This window comes from Xyrauchen texanus, chromosome 36, assembly GCF_025860055.1.
Source record: "Xyrauchen texanus isolate HMW12.3.18 chromosome 36, RBS_HiC_50CHRs, whole genome shotgun sequence".
NCBI lineage: Eukaryota > Metazoa > Chordata > Actinopteri > Cypriniformes > Catostomidae > Xyrauchen > Xyrauchen texanus.
In genome coordinates, this window is record NC_068311.1 from 22,571,021 (window position 1) to 22,593,475 (window position 22,455).

Genomic DNA, 22,455 nt, shown 5'->3' on the forward strand with positions numbered 1-22,455 from the left:
CAGTGGTTCATATCAGTGAGGACTTGAGTCTGCATGTTTTCAACTGATGTAAATTGGATGAGCATAGGCTTTACAAATATCAATTCACTTAAGTCCAACATTATTTATGTACATCAATATTTGCAGTACACTATATCAACACAGAATCGTGGTTTATCTCAAAATCATTCTTTTAAACAAATTATATAGCATAGTTTTGATTTATTGCATTCCACATACCTTCTTTTCGGCTAGGTCTTCCTCTGTCTTTTGCTCTGAACATTGAGAATTCAATATTGATGAACATGTTTTGATAATTAAGAGATGAAAGTAAAGAGCAAATGTAACAGATGTATTAATCAATTTAATGTCAAACAAATTATTGTTGGAAACACAAACATTTCATTCCAAAATAAGAAAAAAGTATGGATAACTTGGTTTTAGATCAAATGTCAATGTTTGAAATTCACTAACAAATGCAAGATAATTTTTTCATTTTCTTGGGTTCAAAGTTAGTGACATTTTAGTATAAGATCTCTGGAGAATATTGTGTGCGTAGTCAATGCAATTGTTATTTACATGATGTGCAAACTATTTAGAAACCACAATGAGCCAATTGATATTGCTATCCTTTTAGAACAGTTAAAGAAATACAAAATGGCATCATATTGATTAAAAAAAAATCTATCCCTGAAAATTCCAATCACAAAACACATCCATACCAGTACGTTAGAAAATAAATAAATAAATCGATTGATTAAGAACTGTATTCACTTCAATGGAAGCATGACCTCCAATGTTGCATAAGGTATTGCAACAGTTATGACTCCACACAGCCTTTTAGCTAGACTGCTTAGTTTCTGTAAAGACAAAAATCTTGATTTTAAATAGCCGAGCACACTACAGACAAATGAAGAGGAACTTTACATAACTAAAGGATCTGAATGGACATTAACATACAGAAGCACATAGAAATCAGTGCCCATGTAGCAGTTTTAGCTTAAATATTCTGTAAGTTCCAAAACAGAGCATGAGATGTTTTTCTGTGAGTCCGTCATTTCATTTTCTCCTCAGAGTTCTTCTTCTGCTGGAGACGCTTGGCATAGCTCTGTGCCATGGAGTTAATGATGGACAGAATAAAATAGCACACCATGACAAGCACCACTTTCTCAAATACCCACGAGAGCCAGCTTTCACCCTGCACAGAAAAGGCACATTAGATTAGATTAGTAAATCGGAGAATTTTTGTGAAACTCAAAACATTTTTATAAACATAAAATGAAAATCTTCATGCAAAATAAATGCCTTGTCTTTTACATTATTAGTAATAATGGTAACGTTTTACAATAAGGTTATAAACATGTTAACATTAGTTAACATGAACGAACATTGAATAAAACTTTTACAGTATTTATAAATCTTGAATAATGTTCATTTCTACATATACAAATACATTTTTTACATTAAAAGTTGTATACGTTAACATTGATGCATTATGAATTGACAATCAAACAATGAGCAATAGTATATTAAAAAAATTAACATTAGCTAAGATTAATAAATGCAGCAAAAAATTATTCATTTATTGTACCTAAAGCATTTGTTAACATATAAAACCCTAATTGTAAAGTATTACCGACATAATAGAAAATAAATTTTTCCATGCTTCTAATCTAGGATTATTAAACATTCAAAATATATATTTTTAATTAGCTAGAAAGAGAAGACTTCAGACCATAAAATTTGCTCCCTTAATTTTAATACTAAATGAGAAGGCTTTAGTCAATGCTTACCGCTGAAGTGCCATTGCCCGCTGGGTTATGAAGCTTGGATCTCTGGGCCTCCAAGTACTCCCTAAAAGGTTTCTGAAGGGATGCTCCGACTCCAGGGATAACACTGTTCAAACCAATAAAACAAAAATGACGTGATTAGAAAAAGACTTACCAGGACCTGAAGCAGGCATCAGTACACCAGATCTATCAATGCACACAATAGCGCTCCTTGATTCAAGTGAACACTCAAGCTAAGGTGCCACAGAACACTGAGGCAGGAGCTCTCTGAACAGTCACTTATACCACCGAGGCTTCTGTAGGAACTGGTCTAAACCAATTAACGAGGAAGTGACTCAATACTGTGTCATCGCTGCAATGTAAGAAGAACCGCCCAGATTTGGTTGGGTATGAATGTCAGTAAGACAGAACCATCATGTAACACATTTCAATATGGATTATAATATTTCTGCACCACATATAAGGTGCAATTATATCTTTATTACATCAAGATCAATAAGCATGATAATAGGTTTGAAAAGAACCACAATACAAAGACTGAACATAACTACCCTCAGTATGACAGGGCTAAATAGTCACATGACTGATGACAACTCACCTCACCACAAAAAGACAACCAAAAGGCTGATGATTAAGATCAAATTCAAAGGATCTTTCCCAGACCATGTGATGAAACATGGTGAGCACATTCTTTTCATCATACTTATGAAGTGCTTTTTATGGAGCTTAATTATAAAGCTACAATTTGCATACCTCATTAAAAGATGAATTGTGATTTAATTTACAACTTAGATTGGCGTAAAATGTGCCAAGATGGAAACCACAGTTCTTTGAGTCTGCTAGATCATCTAAACTATATCAGCAACCCCTAAATCACCATGAATGGTGAGGGTTTCACAGTCTTACTAATAAGTGTGCAAACACAGTTTTCACCAACAGCAGTACAGAGGAACAGGAATGATTCTTTCTAAACGATGTTTAGAATCGAAGAAAAAATGTCTGAGGGGGAATTGCAAGCAAGCTGCCCACAGTTCAATGACCTCCACTATAGATCCTTTTCCCATTTCCTCATGCAAACATTTATACTTCGCATTACAATGTAAAAAATGACATTTCATTCTTGCTGGAGAAGATTTTCTTTAAAAGTGTATCTGGTAAAACTTTATTGTAAAGGTCCATTTACAATAGTAAATGCTTTATGTGCAGTGAACGAACAATGAACAATATCATTTTGCAGCATTTTTTTTAACCTTGGTTAATGTTAATTTATAAACATACTATTGTTCATGTTAGTTCATAATGGATTAATGTTAACATATTAATATATTTTTAACATCAAAAGTTGCATATGTAGAAATTAGTAATAACCAAAATAAACAAGTGCCAAGAAATTATTGTTCATTGTTGGTTCATGTAATAATGATCCAAAAATCCAACTAATGTTATAGAAATGTTATAGAATTTATTTAACCATTCATTTTCTGCAGCAGTTAAACCTCTAGAGCCGATTGCAAGAAACCCCTTAAGCATAAAAAAAACAACAACAACAAAAAACCTTTAGTGACACAATACAGCACAATTATGACTTTCTTAAAGGGACAGTTCACCCAAAACAAACATTCTCTCATTTACTCATCCGCATGCCATCCTAGATGTATGTAACTATTTCTTCTTCTGAACACAAAAAACATTTTAAGAAAAATATTTCAGCTCTGTAGGTCCATACAATGCAAGTAAATGGTGGTCAGAACTTTAAAGGTCTGAAGGTTTTGAAGGCATGAAAATAATCCATAAAAATCCAGTGGTTTAATCCATTCCTTCAGAAGTGATATAAGTGTGGGTAAGAAACAGATCAATATTTAAGTCCATTTTATCATAAATTCTCCTCCCTGCCCAGTAGGTGGTGATATGCACACAAATATTTTTGAAAGTGAAAGTTGATATTTACTTTAAATAGTTTCACAACCACACATATCATATCACTTCTGAAGGAATGGATTAAACCACTGTTCTATGGATTACTTTTAAATGCTGACTTTGTGCTTTTTGGACCTTCAAAGGTCTGGTCACCATTCACTTCCATTGTATGGACCTACAGAGCTGAGATTTTCATTTGTTGTCTGTAGAAGAAAGAAAGTCATACACATCTGGGATGGCATGAGGGTGAGTAAATTATTTGAATTTACATTTTTGGCAGAACTACTCCTTTAGCTTAAGCAGCTCCAGGTATTCTATATAAACAATTAACTTTGTCAATTTTTTTGTAGTGTGCTTATAATGAAAGTTCTTTTTGTTTTGTTTTATTTTTCCACTCAAGCTCTACTTTGATTTTACCCTCAATGGTTACACGATTAAGACAATGGGAATACCCAATTCTCTCTCTTTTGTTGATGTATTTCCTATTGAAACAAGGACGTTAAGGCAGGACATATTGAATCAACATTGCCATAGCCAATGGCCATTAGACATGCCACAGCCAAGAGCCATGTTTAGCTACATACTACTGTAGTCAGAAGTGGAATATGGACTAAAAGTCACAAACCTGTCATTTAGATTTCTTGTTGTCTATATTAATTAAACATTTGTTCTTGTGTAGCTAAATAGCAGTTTTAATGTCATCATTACTCAGCAAGACCAATGTGACTGAAGTTTCAAAAGCAATTAATCTCAGAATGCAAAACTACCATCATTTCAGAAGTGTTCTGTGTATTAAATCAAGATCTGAATAAATTAAATATTTATAAAATAAAAAAAGATTTGGTCTTTTATCATTTTATTTACATTTTGTGTCCAAATTCAACTCATGGCGATGTAATTACTCACCCGATCAAAGAGACCATCTGCTCCACTATGTGCTTGCTGAATGTTATGATAACAAACAGTTTCTGTAAAGAAGCAAAAAGCGAACAAACATTTTCAGACGATGAATCAGCAAAATGTTCCTCAAGGCATTGGTTGCATGCAGCAGTTTTGACTTTGATTTTGAAAGAGGTAAATTGTGTCTTAGGAGACAGTGAGACAATAACCTCCCAAAGAGATGTGTGACACCCAGTGAGATCACTGATTTGCACTCGCTCATAATGTGTCAGGTTTGATCATTTGGATGAAACAAACAGCTCTGTAGACATCACATGCTAGTGTGTCTAGAATCTGCTGAGTCAACATTCAAAACTCAAAGTAAAGTTGTGTCTTTGATGACTTGATGGTACCGACTCAATCAAAGCTATAATTGAATAATAACCTTTATGGGAATATCCCCTCTTTAGCTATGACTCACTCAGATCATAATACCATGTTCACTTTTACATTACACAATAAATAGATATTTCAGCCAAATATGAAAATTCTATCACAATTTACTCACCCTCATGTTGTTCCAAACCCATTAGACTTACTTTAATGCAACCCAAAGTGCTACAGAAGTAGTCCATGTAAATTGTGCAGCATATTCCAAGTCTTCTGAAGGCATCTGATCACTTTGTATGATGAACAGGCTAAAATTTACATTATTTACTCTCAAATCAAATTCAATCATCGATCAATTTGATCAAATCAAATATGCGACATGTCAATAACATAAATAATTGCTTCATATCTTGTGGCAAAATATCATGACACAACAACCAATGAAGTTTAATTTTATTGATGTGTTTCCCCATTTGCTCTGTATACATGAGTTGATCAATGATTTGATTTGATTGTTGTTAATCACAAAAAGTGGCCATATGGCTTCAAAAGACTTGAAGTGTCATAGGATGCACGAGTCACAATGACTACTTTTAAAACACTTTTGGCTGCTTTTTAAGGGAGTCATTATGAACTGCCATTGTATGAAAATAAGTGACTTCGACATGCTTTAAAACATCTCTTTTGTGTAAGAAAAGGAGTCATATAGGTTTGGAACTAAATGAGATTGAGACAATTTTCATTTTTGGATAAACTATTCTGTTAAACTAAATATCTGTATACCTGAATGTGCATCTTAATAAAGGCCTTTCCGATGAGAGTTGCTCCAAAGAAGGTCCAAAACGGAATCAGAAAATGACCACATGTGATTCCAGCCAGGTCAAACAAGGGATTTGGGATCTTAAGAGAGAAAATACTGGTGAGCACCAACAGAAAATATAATGGCAAATGTACTTAATTCTCAAAACTGTGTCATTTTTAATTTACTGTAAACTAGTGTAAATCACAAAGCATAAATTAGATTTTTAAAAACAAAATGAGCTAAAGACAATATAAGATATTCTACACATCATTTTATGTAAACAGGAGAAAATGTACTTACAGATGCACAGGCTAGAATTCCAAAAAATCCAACTTTTTGAACCATGTTTTGGACAGCAAGTTTTGCTCTCGATGCAAAATCCTGCAACAAATATGACAGTATAGGTTAAAAACAGAATGACAGATATATGGCTGGCATGCATACCGATCAGCCACAACATTAAAACCACCTGCCTAATATTGTGTAGGTCTCCCTCATGCTGCCAAAACAGCACCAACCCGCATCTCAGAATAGCATTCTGAGATCATATTCTTCTCATCACAATTGTACAGAGCGGTTATAAGAGTTAGCGTAGACTGTCTGGCCATTGTCTGTTGACCTCTCTCATCAACCAGGTGTTTCTGTCCACAGAACTGCTGCTCACTGGATGCTTTTTTTTGTGGCACCATTCTGAGTAAAATCTAGAGTCTGTTGTGTGTGAAAATCCCAGATCAGCAGTTACAGAAATACTCAAACCAGCCCATCTGGCACAACAATCATACATGCAATTATCTAATCAGCCAATCGCGTGGCAGCAATGCAGTGCATAAAATCATACGGGTCAGGAGCTTCAGATTATGTTCACATCAACCATCAGAATGTGGAAAAAAATTATCTCAGTAATTTGGAGCATGGTATGATTATTGGTTCCAGATGAGCTGGTTTGAGTATTTCTGTAACTGTTGATCTCCAGGAATTTTCACACACAACAGTCTCTAGAATTTACTCAGAATGATGCCAAAAAACATCCAGTGAGCAGCAGTTCTGCAGACGGAAATGCCTTGATGAGAGGTCAACTGAGAATGGTCAGACTGGTTAAAACTGACAAAGTCTACGGTAACTCAGATAAATGCTCTGTACAATTGTGGTGAGAAGAGTGTTAGAATGCTATATATATATATATATATATATATATATATATATATATATATATATATATATATATATATATATATACATATATATACACACACACATACACTCACCTAAAGGATTATTAGGAACACCTGTTCAGTTTCTCATTCATGCAATTATCTAATCAACCAATCACATGGCAGTTGCTTCAATGCATTTAGGGGTGTGGTCCTGGTCAAGACAAACTCCTGAACTCCAAACTGAATGTCAGAATGGGAAAGAAAGGTGATTTAAGCAATTTTGAGCGTGGCATGGTTGTTGGTGCCAGACGGGCTGGTCTGAGTATTTCACAATCTGCTCAGTTACTGGGATTTTCACGCACAACCATTTCTAGGGTTTACAAAGAATGGTGTGAAAAGGGAAAAACATCCAGTATGCGGCAGTCCTGTGGGCGAAAATGCCTTGTTGATGCTAGAGGTCAGAGGAGAATGGGCCGACTGATTCAAGCTGATAGAAGAGCAACTTTGCCTGAAATAACCACTCGTTACAACCGAGGTATGCAGCAAAGCATTTGTGAAGCCACAACACGCACAACCTTGAGGCGGATGGGCCACAACAGCAGAAGACCCCACCGGGTACCACTCATCTCCACTACAAATAGGAAAAAGAGGCTACAATTTGCAAGAGCTCACCAAAATTGGACAGTTGAAGAGTGGAAAAATGTTGCCTGGTCTGATGAGTCTCGATTTCTGTTGAGACATTCAGATGGTAGAGTCAGAATTTGGCGTAAACAGAATGAGAACATGGATCCATCATGCCTTGTTACCACTGTGCAGGCTGGTGGTGGTGGTGTATTGGTGTGGGGGATGTTTTCTTGGCACACTTTAGGCCCCTTAGTGCCAATTGGGCATCGTTTAAACGCCACGGCCTACCTGAGCATTGTTTCTGACCATGTCCATCCCTTTATGGCCACCATGTACCCATCCTCTGATGGCTACTTCCAGCAGGATAATGCACCATGTCACAAAGCTTGAATCATTTCAAATTGGTTTCTTGAACATGACAATGAGTTCACTGTACTAAAATGGCCCCCACAGTCACCAGATCTCAACCCAATAGAGCATCTTCGTGCCCTGGATGTGCATCCCACAAATCTCCATCAACTGCAAGATGCTATCCTATCAATATGGGCCAACATTTCTAAAGAATGCTTTCAGCACCTTGTTGAATCAATGCCACGTAGAATTAAGGCAGTTCTGAAGGCGAAAGGGGGTCAAACACAGTATTAGTATGGTGTTCCTAATAATCCTTTAGGTGAGTGTGTATAATATATATATATATATATATATATATATATATATATATATATATATATATATTGTGTTTCTGTATTATTAGAGACAGAACTACAGCAAAGATGCACAATATTCTTTCCTGTAACTCAACTGGTAAAGAATAGTGCTAGCAATGCCAAGTTCACGGGTGCACTTATTGAAAATTCACTGTAAATTTCACTGGACAAAAGTGTCTGCTAAATGCATCAAGTAAATGTTTATTAAAAAAAAGATATATTTAAATTTTCCCAGTAGAACAATTTCTAAAAGGAACACTGGTAAAGCTGCAAGTTCATTATATAGACATTTGCCTTTTTTTTTTTTTTTTTTTAAAGTGATGCTACAAATAAATAAAGATTTCCATCCTTGATATGCATAAACAACTGTCATAACTACAGGTGAAACTCGAAAAATTAGAATATCGTGCAAAAGTTCATTAATTTCAGTAATTCAACTTAAAAGGTGAAACTAATATATTATATAGACTCATTACAAGCAAAGTAAGATATTTCAAGCCTTTATTTGATATAATTTTGATGATTATGGCTTACAGCTTATGAAAACCCCAAATTCAGAATCTCAGAAAATTAGAATATTGTGAAAAGGTTCAGTATTGTAGGCTCAAAGTGTCACACTCTAATCAGCTAAACACCTGCAAAGGGTTCCTGAGCCTTTAAATGGTCTCTCAGTCTGGTTCAGTTGAATTCACAATCATGGGGAAGACTGCTGACCTGACAGTTGTGCAGAAAACCATCATTGACACCCTCCACAAGGAGGGAAAGCCTCAAAAGGTAATTGCAAAAGAAGTTGGATGTTCTCAAAGTGCTGTATCAAAGCACATTAATAGAAAGTTAAGTGGAAGGGAAAAGTGTGGAAGAAAAAGGTGCACAAGCAGCAGGGATGACCGTAGCCTGGAGAGGATTGTCAGGAAAAGGCTATTCAAATGTGTGGGGAGCTTCACAAGGAGTGGACTGAGGCTGGAGTTACTGCATCAAGAGCCACCACACACAGACGGGTCCTGGACATGGGCTTCAAATGTCAAACGTCTTACCTGGGCTAAAGAAAAAAAGAACTGGTCTGTTGCTCAGTGGTCCAAAGTCCTCTTTTCTGATGAGAGCAAATTTTGCATCTCATTTGGAAACCAAGGTCCCAGAGTCTGGAGGAAGAATGGAGAGGCACACATTCCAAGATGCTTGAAGTCCAGTGTGAAGTTTCCACAGTCTGTGTTGGTTTGGGGAGCCATGTCATCGGCTGGTGTTGGTCCACTGTGCTTTATTAAATCCAGAGTCAACGCAGCCGTCTACCGGGACATTTTAGAGCACTTCATGCTTCCTTCAGCAGACAAGCTTTATGGAGATGCTGACTTCATTTTCCAGCAGGACTTGGCACCTGCCCACACTGCCAAAAGTACCAAAACCTGGTTCAATGACCATGGTATTACTGTACTTGATTGGCCAGCAAACTCGCCTGACCTGAACCCCATAGAGAATCTATGGGGCATTGCCAAGAGAAAGATGAGAGACATGAGACCAAACAATGCAGAAGAGCTGAAGGCCGCTATTGAAGCATCTTGGTCTTCCATAACACCTCAGCAGTGCCACAGGCTGATAGCATCCATGCCACGCCGCATTGAGGCAGTAATTAATGCAAAAGGGGCCCAAACCAAGTACTGAGTACATATGCATGATTATACTTTTCAGAGGGCCGACATTTCTGTATTTAAAATCCTTTTTTTATTGATTTCATGTAATATTCTAATTTTCTGAGATTCTGAATTTGGGGTTTTCATAAGCTGTAAGCCATAATCATCAAAATTATATCAAATAAAGGCTTGAAATATCTTACTTTGCTTGTAATGAGTCTATATAATATATTAGTTTCACCTTTTAAGTTGAATTACTGAAATTAATGAACTTTTGCACGATATTCTAATTTTTCGAGTTTCACCTGTATTCTGCCACAATTATGTGGGAAAGTGAATTCAAAATTCCTCAGACTTTAAAGAACAATATACCCCAATTAAACTTCTTTGTGTAAAAGAATAGGCCATGTGGGGTCCACTTAGACACCAAGAGGTCGTGTCTGAAGGGAAGCTCTGTGTCTGAGTCACCCGCTGTTTAAAGGGTTTACTGGAAGTCAGGGGAGAGCCCTTCCAAGAAATCATGTTACCGCCTAAGTGAAACACAACAGTGGGGGCTCATGGGAATAGCACCCAGGGGCACCTCCCACTAACAGGATATAGTAACTGCTGCATCATGGGGAGCATCACTGTCAGATTTATCAAGTCATGGTCTAGCATAAGATGTGAGCTTATTTAGTGGTGAGATTAATCCAGACCTGTGCGTTCTGTGCTTGCTCCAGCATCTCTTCAAATTCCTCATAATCTTCATCATCAGGATCTGCTCCAGAGAGCCGTGCTGCCCGTGCCATGAAGTAAGGAGGCAGCTCTCCGATGGCTGTTCCTGCACCCTGCAAACACAATCATAAAAGCTTCTGATTCTAATTTAAATGCAAAATGCAAGTCTGCACAAACAAGAAGCCATTAAATTGGTGAGTAGATAAAAATAACATAAAAAAAGCTAATTTTGTAGACTAGTTATGTTCCATTTAGTTATTTAAAAAAAATGTAATGCAGGAGACCAGATACAGAAACATTTGGGTTAAATTTAGTTTTTTTGCTGCATACCAGTTCAAAGAGAGTTCTTGGCGAGTTTTGACCTGTTAATTCATATTGCACATTTTTTTGCTTTATATTGAAGCAAGTTCACCAAATGAATTTTCTATACCATCCCAGAAGTGTATAACTTTCTTTATTCTGCTAAACACTAACAAATATTTTAAGAAGAATATTTCAGCTCTGTAGTATCTTTCAATACAAGTGAATAGTGGCAAGAACTTTGAAGGTCCAAAAAGCACACAAAGGCATACAATCCATACAATGCTAGTGGTTTAATATGCCTTCGGAGGTCATATGATAGGTGTGGGTGAGAAACAGATACATTTTTAAGTCATATTTCTTTTTACTATAACGGTTCAATTTCACATTGTTGTACTTTTGTTTTTCATGATTTGCATTCTTTGTGCATATTGACTCCTACTGGCATAGTAAAAAAAGGACTCAAATATTGATTGGTTTCTCATCCACACCCATCAAATCCCTTTTGAAGATACCATTGGAGTTGTATGGACCTTCAAAATTTTGGCAACAATTCACTTATTGTATGGACCTACTTGGGTTGTTCAGATACCGAATTTTTGGATTCGGTACGAAACCAGCCCTGGTACCTCAGTATTGATACCAAATCAATACTTCAGCAACAGATAAACAGATAAACAGCCACAGATTACTGATGAAATCACACAGAAAGTGATTTGATTAAAAGAACTGCATAAAGTCTTGCAGTTGCAAATTCTGCATTTTCCATTAAACATTTTCTGAATTCCATGTTTTATGTTTTAATTAAATGTTATCATCTAAAACGGTGTTTAATCAAATAATACATACAGATTTAGTCAAATATTTTTATTTTTTTTACAATTGTTTTTTTTTTTGGGGGTAAAATAAATTGGTGCACAAAAGAGCTACACCTTATAAATGAAAAAAATCCTGCTTACCTGTGGCACAAGGTATTCATGTTCGCTCTTGTTCAGGAAGTAAAATGACTTGCGCATGCGTTTTTGCCGATTTAAGCATGATGACGTCACCAGTTACACAAAAACAAACACACACGTGCATAATGAAGCCAAAAGTATACTTTAATTTTGAAGCGAATGCTCAGCGTCTGTGTACAGTCAAACACGAGCCAGTCAAAGTTTACTCCATTTGTGCGCACATATATATGCGTTTTGCGCATGCGTGCTACGGCTGCTATGAGACGCCGGACCATTTCTCTTCAAGAGTTTAGACACAAAGTTGTCTTTAGATTCCTTCAGACAAGAGTTATACAACTACAGGTATCTCCTGACCTCCTCACATATGAGCTCTTTACGTGCATTTCTACTGTTGTTGTTGTTTTTACCTTAGTCTCCTGTTATTTATCTGCGATTATGTGTTCTAGCGTTTCTTCATGACAGCAACGGCTCAAATGTGAGTATTGCCACCTTGTGGATCCACTTATTTGTGCAACTAATTACAGGCGCACGTGCATTCTGCGCATTCAAAAACGCGCGGTTCGAAAAATCGGTCTGCACGCATTGAGTGCATGAGCACTCTGCTGATGACGAGATTTGCATCATGCGTCCTGAGCGTTCACAACTGACCGAAGGATACTTTGGCCTTCAGTGTCAGGGAAAAGTTGTAGGACACAGAAAAGGTGAGCTGCCTTTTATGTATGTGCATGAATGAGCGCGCAACTAGTGGGGTCCTCAAAAAAGATGGTTTTTGATCATCAGATTTAGTCGTTTTCTCCTGGACATGTACAACTGCTGAATTACGCCATTCAACACACAGAGGCGCAAGTGTTGTTCACTGTAGTGTGCATCATGACGCAACATTTTTATAAAAACACAAATATAACAACCAGTGTCATGTTTTCTATGAGGTGCACATTTGTGATGATGCAAGTTGATGATAGAAAAGGACAGACAGAATCATATGCAAGTTTGAAACCAGACTCTGGGGGGCGCAGGAAACAATTAGCTCGAATTCGAACCGCAGCAAACGTGCCCAGTGTGAAATCCACCTTAGAGTGTCTGATATCGACGCAGATCAAGACAAGCACAAACACCTGAAGTTAATTCAATACAGGTAATCCACTAAAATAACGGCTTGACATGTTGCGTTTGTGTTTAGATTATCATGCAACACACTGAAAAAGTGACTGATGTATGTCATCATGAAACAGAGACCCTCCACTCCAAATCTGATCACAAGTGGTCACAGAAGACGCATTTAAGTGACGTAACCTGTGATGTGTCTCATCCGACCACATGTGATCAGATCACCCAAGACGCATTGTAATACCAGGTGAAAACGGAAACATAATGAAAACATTGTGCATTACGTGCGATCTGTTTGTGAGTGACATGGAGCACAGCAGCACCTATCGTTCATTCAGAAGCATGCAAACTGCATATTATTTAATTAAATGACATCCTTCTGCTATTTAATGATAACACTAGGCCATTTTAAGCATTTAATTTGGTTAATTGTCAAATTGTCATTGGTTTCCTCTCAAAAATGTCACATACCAAAATTAGCAACAAGATGATATCGTACTCTTAAATTTTTTGGTATTGCGATATTCCATTAGTACCAGTATACTGCGCAACCCAAGGACTTACAGAGCTAAGATATTCTTCTAAAAATCTTCGTTTGTGTTCAGCAGCAGAAAGAAAGTCATCTGGGATGGCATGATGGTGAGTAAATGATAAAGAGAATTTTCATTTTTGTGTGAAATATTCCTTTAACATTAAAAGTGATTTCGTAGCATCTTTGAGGTCAGTCCTTATTCACTTATGAACAATGATTCACTCTTTTACTACAGAAGTACTCAATCCTGCTCCAGGAGATCTACCTTCCTGCAGAGTTACTCCACTCTTACAAACCTCGCCGGCATTTTCAAGTGATCTCGAAGAGCTTTTCAGTTGTGTTTGATTAGAGTTGGAATTGAACTCTGCAGGAAGTCAGATCTTGAGGAGCAGGAGAAGCTTTGGTACTTCATCGGGTAGGATTGTGCTGTGGGAAAAAAAAAAAACTTACCCACATGCAGGCCTCCAGGCGAACTTTTGACATGATGGTCCACAGTGAGATGCTCTCCTGCAGGACTTCTTCTGGACACACAATCTGAGCTGGGTAGGGCGGCTCTGGAAATTTCACAGAGCCACATTCATATGCAGCCAAGGTGACAGAGGCTATGTGTGGACCCTGGAGAAAAATCACTTCATTAAGTCTTCTTGACAAGCCACTATGAGATTAGATCCTATTATGGCTCAACAGTATTGCATTCTGACAGAGCTGATTCTATTAAAAAAAAAAAGAACAAGTAAAAATCTGAACTATTAGCCAGAATTTGCTTTCAGAAATTTCACTTATCGTTGAGCTATGAACATGTTTACAAATGCAAAGAATACCACACATCAGCTAAACATTTCATGACAATGCCAAATTGATTTATTTCTCTCAAGACAAATTTGTGTTGCCAAAGTACAAACTACCACAAACTTACTTGATCAATGCAACTGCAAATAGTTTATGACCTCAACATTGTACAATGGAAAAATCACAACACCTAATAAATGACAATTCATTTGCTAAGTGAAAACAGGCAGATATGACGGCCGCTCAATGTCTGGGAGAATCTATGTGGGAGAGGAGACTGGTCAATGTATAATGCCTAGCATTTTTAGCCTCTGATTAACATTGCTTAATCAAAGGAAGAAAAAGTGACTCAGGTGGTACCATTTAGTGGATGACTCCAGCAAAAACAATCTTAAGACAGCAGGATTATTTTATTTTATCACTTCAAAAGTTCTGTAATTGACCAAAAGCAATGAGTTTTCCAAGACTTGCTCCGGCACAAAAACAGTCACTCTCATCTTGTTTTTCTTGAGGACCCAGATTTTACATCGGACATTAAGTGGTAACCCAACACATTTCCAATATTGTTTACCATAACAAATTAAACAAAAAATGTCCATAACAATCAAACAAAAAATATATGATGTTGATTGATGCTAGCTTCTACCAAGTGACAAAATATTCTGCATCAAAATACTGTTTGAGTGGACGCACTGCCTTTGATGTCAACAACAAAGATATGGGAAGCGCTTCTCCTTTTTAAAAGATGTCATGCTTATTTATTTTGCTGTCCTAACTACGCACAATTACATGGTAAGTTGCATTTAATTTTTTTGAACTTATCCCATTTTTCTTTGCATTTTACCCAATCAGAAAATACCAATGACACATTTTTTGGCTGCGACCCAAAAGTTAAGAACCATGGCACTAAAAAGACTGTTACAAGTCTAAATATTGATTACATCGAGTCATCTTAGATACTCTGCTACTAACAACTGGGATTTTTACAGCTAGAAATGAGGTCATCCAATCAGCACCAAAGGTTTAGTCACAGAAAAGAGCTCACTGCTGTGTCACAGCAAATGTTATGATAGCCTGATACAGTGACTATTTTATCTGGTTACTCATTGCAATTTAATTTATTTCCCAGGCACTGAAACTTGACACAGGTCAAGTTACTTCTCAAACAAATTCACTCATTGGATACTGCAAAACATTTATGATGAGAACATGGCACGTCAGACAAGCATTGCTTCTTTCTATTAGTTGTTTTTACATATATTAAAGTCTGAAGTGTTGTGGGCAAATCTAGTTTTTGTCGTCTGAACATTAAAAAAGCCAAAAAAAAAAGCTTGATGTGTAAAAAAAAAATAATCTAATTCTTGTACAAAAGTCTAGTGGTGAAACATTGTGCGTGTTTGCACTTTCACATCCCATTCTTTCACAAAGCTGACCGTGGACACACAAACCGAGTGCAATGTACTCGAGCTCTCCGTGGACAAAGGGGTTGTACATCAGTGGGGTGTGATTTCACCACAGCCAGTGGAAGTGGACACTTCTGACCGCTGTCTAGCAGATCTGAGTCAGTGGAAACTGGTGAAAGGTTCCGATTACGAGATCTTCTGTGGACAAGCAATCACATGCTCTCACTCTGACACTAATAATAAACTTTTGTGGAACATTGAGCACACCAACTCTTCCCCTTATGCCTGAGGGCCCCTGAGAGTTAAACAAGGGAAATACCCAACTACTGTACTCAACTGTGGATAAACTGTTATTCTTATTGGCTACAACAACAACTATTACAACATGCGATATGTTCAAATATAGCAAAATATTAAGATTGAGCGTACAGTGAGGAAAATAAGTATTTGAACACCCTGCTATTTTGCAAGTTCTCCCACTTGGAAATCATGGAGGGGTCTGAAATTGTCATCGTAGGTGCATGTCCACTGTGAGAGACATAATCTAAAAAAAAATCCAGAAATCACAATGTATGATTTTTTAACTATTTATTTGTATGATACAGCTGCAAATAAGTATTTGAACACCTGTATATCAGCTAGAATTCTGACCCTCAAAGACCTGTTAGTCTGCCTTTAAAATGTCCACCTCCACTCCATTTATTATCCTAAATTAGATGCACCTGTTTGAGGTCGATTAGCTGCATAAAGACACCTGTCCACCCCATACAATCAGTAAGAATCCAACTACTAACATGGCCAAGACCAAAGAGCTGTCCAAAGACACTAGAGACAAAATTGTACACCTCCACAAGGCTGGAAAGGGCTACGGGGAAATTGCCAAGCAGCTTGGTGAAAAAAGGTCCACTGTTGGAGCAATCATTAGAAAATGGAAGAAGCTAAACATGACTGTCAATCTCCCTCGGACTGGGGCTCCATGCAAGATCTCACCTTGTGGGGTCTCAATGATCCTAAGAAAGGTGAGAAATCAGCCCAGAACTACACGGGAGGAGCTGGTCAATGACCTGAAAAGAGCTGGGACCACCGTTTCCAAGGTTACTGTTGGTAATACACTAAGACGTCATGGTTTGAAATCATGCATGGCACGGAAGGTTCCCCTGCTTAAACCAGCACATGTCAAGGCCCGTCTTAAGTTTGCCAATGACCATTTGGATGATCCAGAGGAGTCATGGGAGAAAGTCATGTGGTCAGATGAGACCAAAATATAACTTTTTGGTCATAATTCCACTAACCGTGTTTGGAGGAAGAAGAATGATGAGTACCTTCCCAAGAACACCATCCCTACTGTGAAGCATGTGGGTGGTAGCATCATGCTTTGTGGGTGTTTTTCTGCACATGGGACAGGGCTGACTGCACTGTATTAAGGAGAGGATGACCGGGGCCATGTATTGCGAGATTTTGGGGAACAACCTCCTTCCCTCAGTTAGAGCATTGAAGATGGGTCGAGGCTGGGTCTTCTAACATGACAATGACCCGAAACACACAGCCAGGATAACCAAGGAGTGGCTCTGTAAGAAGCATATCAAGGTTCTGGCGTGGCCTAGCCAGTCTCCAGACCTAAACCCAATAGAGAATCTTTGGAGGGAGCTCAAACTCCGTGTTTCTCAGCGACAGCCCAGAAACCTGACTGATCTAGAGAAGATCTGTGTGGAGGAGTGGGCCAAAATCCCTCCTGCAGTGTGTGCAAACGTTTGACCTCTGTAATTGCAAACAAAGGCTACTGTACCAAATATTAACATTGATCTTCTCAGGTGTTCAAATACTTATTTGCAGCTGTATCATACAAATAAATAGTTAAAAAATCATACATTGTGATTTCTGGATTTTTTTTTTTAGATTATGTCTCTCACAGTGGACATGCACCTACGATGACAATTTCAGACCCCTCCATGATTTCGAAGTGGGAGAACTTGCAAAATAGCAGGGTGTTCAAATACTTATTTTCCTCACTGTATGTGATTACCTGCGTCTGTCGTGACTCACACCAGTAATTGGCAGTAGAGGTGCAAAAACCATATATGCAAGGTATGCAATGCATAGGGGCACCATGTAAAGGGGGGGCACCAGTGGCTCACTAAAGGTGGTGCAATCGGCCTCCTCGACTCCTCCAACATCCACCCCCCCCACCCCGCTTGAAAGATACATGGGGCACAAAATTTTGATTTGCATACATGCTCGGAAATGTGTCGTACTACCCCTAGTAGTAATGCTGAAACTGTTCAGTTAACTATTTCTCAATTGTAGTATGATAATAGCCTGTGGAGTAAGAGACAATGCCGACGTTCTGACATCAGCTCAGGAAGACGCTCGCTCAACAAAAACCCACTTATAACACATAAAACACAGTGATTTGTCACCACCTATTGCCGTAATATGTAATATACAATGATACATTTACCACCACCTACTAACATAAATGTCACAATGAATTTGTTGCCACCTACTGGCGTAAATATGTAATGTCATAGATGAATGTCACCACCTACTGGGGTAAATATGTAATTTTACAAACATTAATCCGTCATCTCATACTGGCATAAATTTGTAATGTCAGAGATGCATTTGTCACCACCTACTGGTGTAAGTAAATATGTAATTTCTCAAAGTTGAATTTGTCGTCACATACTGGTGTAAATTTGTAAATGTCACAAAGATTAATCTGTCATCACCTACTGGCTAAATCAAAACCCCCTCCTCTAGCTCCATGGAGTGCTCTAACACTTTAGTTGGACCGACACAAACACAAGCAGAGTGATACAAACAGTAAAGCGTCCCAATGCTGTTGAACTGTATATCAGCACTCTTGAGACACCTCTCTAATCAGATTCACAGAATGGACAAACTGATTATTACATCTATTAAACCATTCTGACACGATATACCATGTATCATATATCATAAAGTACAAATGGAATTATTATCTAATACCATCACTTTACCATGATACTACCACAGTACTGTTAGTAAGGGCTTGCCTATCATGAACATAGTAGTCTGGTAACAAACTGGCTTGATTTTAGTCCAGTGTAAGAGTTCTCACCAGGTACAAGAGGAAAGTGTGCAGTCCAGTGCCAAGACCAACAGAAGACAAAATCCCCAGGCCAACCCAATAGGCACACCACAAGAATTTGTTCTCCAGGTACTGTACATACTGTAAACCATGAAAAAACAAATTAAGGCAATTAAGAATCACGTCAATTCACAATAACTACCTGCATGTGACTGATGTACATATTCTGGCATCACAACAAGCCCACGATAATCTGATTTTAATAACATTTCAATACATTATAACACCTCTAAAACAGAGATAAAAGCAAAGATCTCAAGAGCCCATGAGCTCACCTTCTGATGTTCTCCTTCTATTGAGTAAGCCAATGAGAAAAGGGAAAAAAGGACAAGGGTCAGAAATACCACACCTCTTCTCTGCCAAAGCCTGTAAAAAAGAAAGTACGTGTACAGTGAAAAGAGTCCTTCACAAATGCATAAACGTAAATGCAAATCAATTCAACACTAAACTGAATTTAGTGATGATATTCAAATTAGGGACGGTCCAATGAGCTGTACCGCATATTATTCAAAGTGCACTTCAAACATCTCAGCCGTTAGGACAGACATAAAGATAATCGAGAAGTATAATCGCTTACTTCCACGTCCATTCCTTGAGGGTAATGAGGGTTTCTAGGAAGAAATACTGTAATGTGATGAAAGGCCTCTTCCACAGAACTAAAGACAGACGCTCTTCTCTGTCCTGCTGCTTTCTGTCTCGAAGAGATGAATCTGTTGGTACAATCCACAATATTTTAAAAAGAGGATTAAATTATGTTTAAAAACAATCTGTCTTGTTGGTATGAGTGATAACGTATATTTGTTTACACAGCAGATGGCAGCAAAAAACAAAAGACAAAAAGCCACAATCTTTAAACAAGATTAAATATTATTTGGGCTGTCAGAGTTTACACATTAACATACAAAATTAATTACATTTGTTGAATGGTTAAATATGAAAACAATTTAACACTGTAATTGCTCCATTCTGTTCTCTGTAATTACTAAAGACATCACAACAGTCCTAAACATTAGTGGTAGATCACTCTATTAGCAATGAGGACAGGTCCGTTTCATCTACGGGATGTTTTATCTCCAAAACTGACCCTTGACCAGTTCAGCTGAGGCTTAAACAGTGGTTTGCCTGAGCGTTACTGATTAGATCAACTTTCTCATAGCTCTACAAACCTGTAGAACTGCCATTCTGCTTGTCTTTAGGTCCTAGTCTTTTCTGTGGCTGTTCACATTCTGCTCCATTTGCAGCCATCTCCCACAACTGTTTACAGCTTCAGACACCTGCAGACACAAACAAGTAAAAAAAGTTTTGTAATGATATAATAAATAAGCCTTATGTATATAATAGTCAATTAAGTCTCAGGAAGAGTGATTAGGTAAAACAAAAACACACAAAGGCCAAGCAAGCATCCCAGATCAAACTTAGCCAGCAGTGATGATGGTTTGTCTTCCCAAGAAAACCTCCAGCCGATTAGTAAATTATTTTATGGGAATAAATATGAAAAATACAGACAGTTGTGGGAGAATCTTAATGTATAAAATGTCAAACAAAACTATAAAATACCCAAGATAAACTGAAAGATTTCATGACAGAGGTACACTAACATCCAGTGTTGGGCAAGTTACTCTAAAATAGTCATTAATAACTACTGTACTAATTACTCTGTCTAAAAAGTAATTGCAATACTTAATACTGATTACTTTCTAAAACCCTTATCAATCTCAACCAGTTGAAAAATACAAGGATGGACATGAAATTGTTTTTTTAATTATTTCAAATAAATCTAATAAATTATTAATGAACTGGCCAAAGAATTTAAGGGAACAGCATTAAAATAGAGATATTATATTTTAACATTAGACATTACATTTCAATTCAAAATTCAATATTGTTTAATATAGAATTGGTCTATAAAGTATAGCATCTTCACAATTACATCAGAAGTAACAAATTACATTACTGAAAAATTAAGAGTAATCCCTTACTTTACTTTTTTCAATGAAAAAGTAATTTAATTGCATTAATTCATTACTTAGCAATGCATTACACACAACACTGCTCACAACACATTATATAATTGAGAGACAATGTACAGTAGCCATGAAAATATCACACACTCTGCTATTATGTATCATAGTAGCAATATCTTCATTTAAAAAATAAAATTTGTTTCGTTCCACCACAGGACTCTATTCACCAGTACAGGTTGTACCAGGACAGACCTTTAACTAGCACGTAAGCTAACCTAACCAAGCCCAAACTCCATGCCAGAAGATTAACCAACTGATCAAATGGCATTACAATATAAATACAGTTGAAGACATAAGTTTACATTCACCTTAGCCAAATACATTTAAACTCAGATTTTCACAATTCCTGACATTTAATCGTAGAAAACATTCCCTGTCTTAGGTCAGTTAGGATCACTACTTTATTTTAAGAATATGAAATGTCAGAATAATAGTACAGAGAATTATTTATTTCAGTTTTTATTTCTTTCATCACATTACCAGTGAGTCAGAAGTTTACATACACTTTATTATTATTTAGTAGCGTTGCCTTAAAATTGTTAACTTGGGTCAAATATTTAGGGTAACCTTCTCCAAGGTTCTACATTCTTTGTCCCCATGTGCACTTGCAAACTGTAGTCTTTCAGGTTATGTCGATATAGGACTTGTTTTACTGTGGATATAGATACTTGTCTACCTGTTTCCTCCAGCATCTTCACAAGGTCCTTTTTCTGTTGTTCTGATTTGCACCAAACTACATTAATCTCTAGGAGACAGAATGCATCTCCTTCCTGAGCGGTATGATGGCTGTGTGGTCCTATGGTGTTTATACTTGCGTACTATTGTTTGTACAGATGAATGTGGCACTTCAGGCATTTGGAAATTGCTCTGAAGGATGAACTAGACTTGTGGACGTCCACAACTTTTTTCTGAGGTCTTGGCTGATTTCTTTTTATATTTCCATGTTGGTGTTAAGTGGTTAAAAAATGTGTTTGAATGACTTCAACCTAAGTGTATGTAAACTTGTGACTTCAACTGTATATCTTTTAACACTATTTGATTAAAATCACTTTGTGTTTCCACTCAAATATAATCTTCATATCTAATAGCCCATGTGGGTGATGAATAGATGTTCTGATAATTCGTGCTACCTGCTCAGGATGTGCTATCAGCAGTAAAAACAGAGATATGTAAAGTTAAAACATGGGTAGCACATGACGGGAGGCACAGGAGAACCTGTCAGTATGTAATACAACAGCATGAAATGTGTTAAAAACCTAGGTAACACATCTTGTCAAGCAGATAATACCTATCAGGATGTGATACCAGCATAACTATCAGATGGTGTGATATGGTGCGAGGCTGTACTGTGCCCTAACCCAACCCTAAAACTATGTGAATATAGCGTTGGTAGCACATCCTGATATATTTTCAAGACACCGGCATGAATTAGCTGTCTCGGCTAAAATGGAGCCCACTATCACTGTTAAGAGATGATTTCTCTGTCGGTATCGACGACACAGTGATAGTTACACACTAAGGTAGAATATATTGTAAAGTATCACAACAACGGAAAGGTAAAGAGTGAATGGACAGTCATACCTTCAGCCACTCTTGCGTCCTGACAGCAGCAACAAGACACAACAACAGCCAC

General features: G+C 37.3%; 1 protein-coding gene across 1 annotated transcript; it reads right to left on the reverse strand.

Annotated features, from left to right (window-relative positions):
- Positions 1-307: 307 nt before the first annotated feature.
- LOC127629631 (vacuole membrane protein 1-like) lies at positions 308-22,455 on the reverse strand. Its single transcript, XM_052106753.1, has 12 exons — positions 22,404-22,455; positions 19,965-20,072; positions 19,376-19,508; positions 19,074-19,164; positions 18,769-18,879; positions 13,927-14,091; positions 10,563-10,694; positions 6,058-6,138; positions 5,739-5,855; positions 4,593-4,654; positions 1,773-1,875; positions 308-1,177 (listed from the first exon to the last, which is right to left on the reverse strand). The coding sequence occupies exons 2-12, from the start codon at positions 20,041-20,043 to the stop codon at positions 1,034-1,036; spliced, it is 1,218 nt and encodes a 405-aa protein (XP_051962713.1). The 5' UTR covers positions 20,044-20,072; positions 22,404-22,455; the 3' UTR covers positions 308-1,033.

Excerpts from the sequence above, each read along its gene's own strand:
- LOC127629631 (XM_052106753.1), bottom strand. The coding sequence starts at position 20,043 with ATGGCTGCAAATGGAGCAGAATGTGAACAGCCACAGAAAAGACTAGGA. Across the intron at positions 19,509-19,964 it reads GCAGAATGGCAGTTCTACAG|ATTCATCTCTTCGAGACAGA; the intron begins GTTTGTAGAGCT and ends TTGTACCAACAG. Across the intron at positions 18,880-19,073 it reads TAGAAGGAGAACATCAGAAG|TATGTACAGTACCTGGAGAA; the intron begins GTGAGCTCATGG and ends CATGGTTTACAG.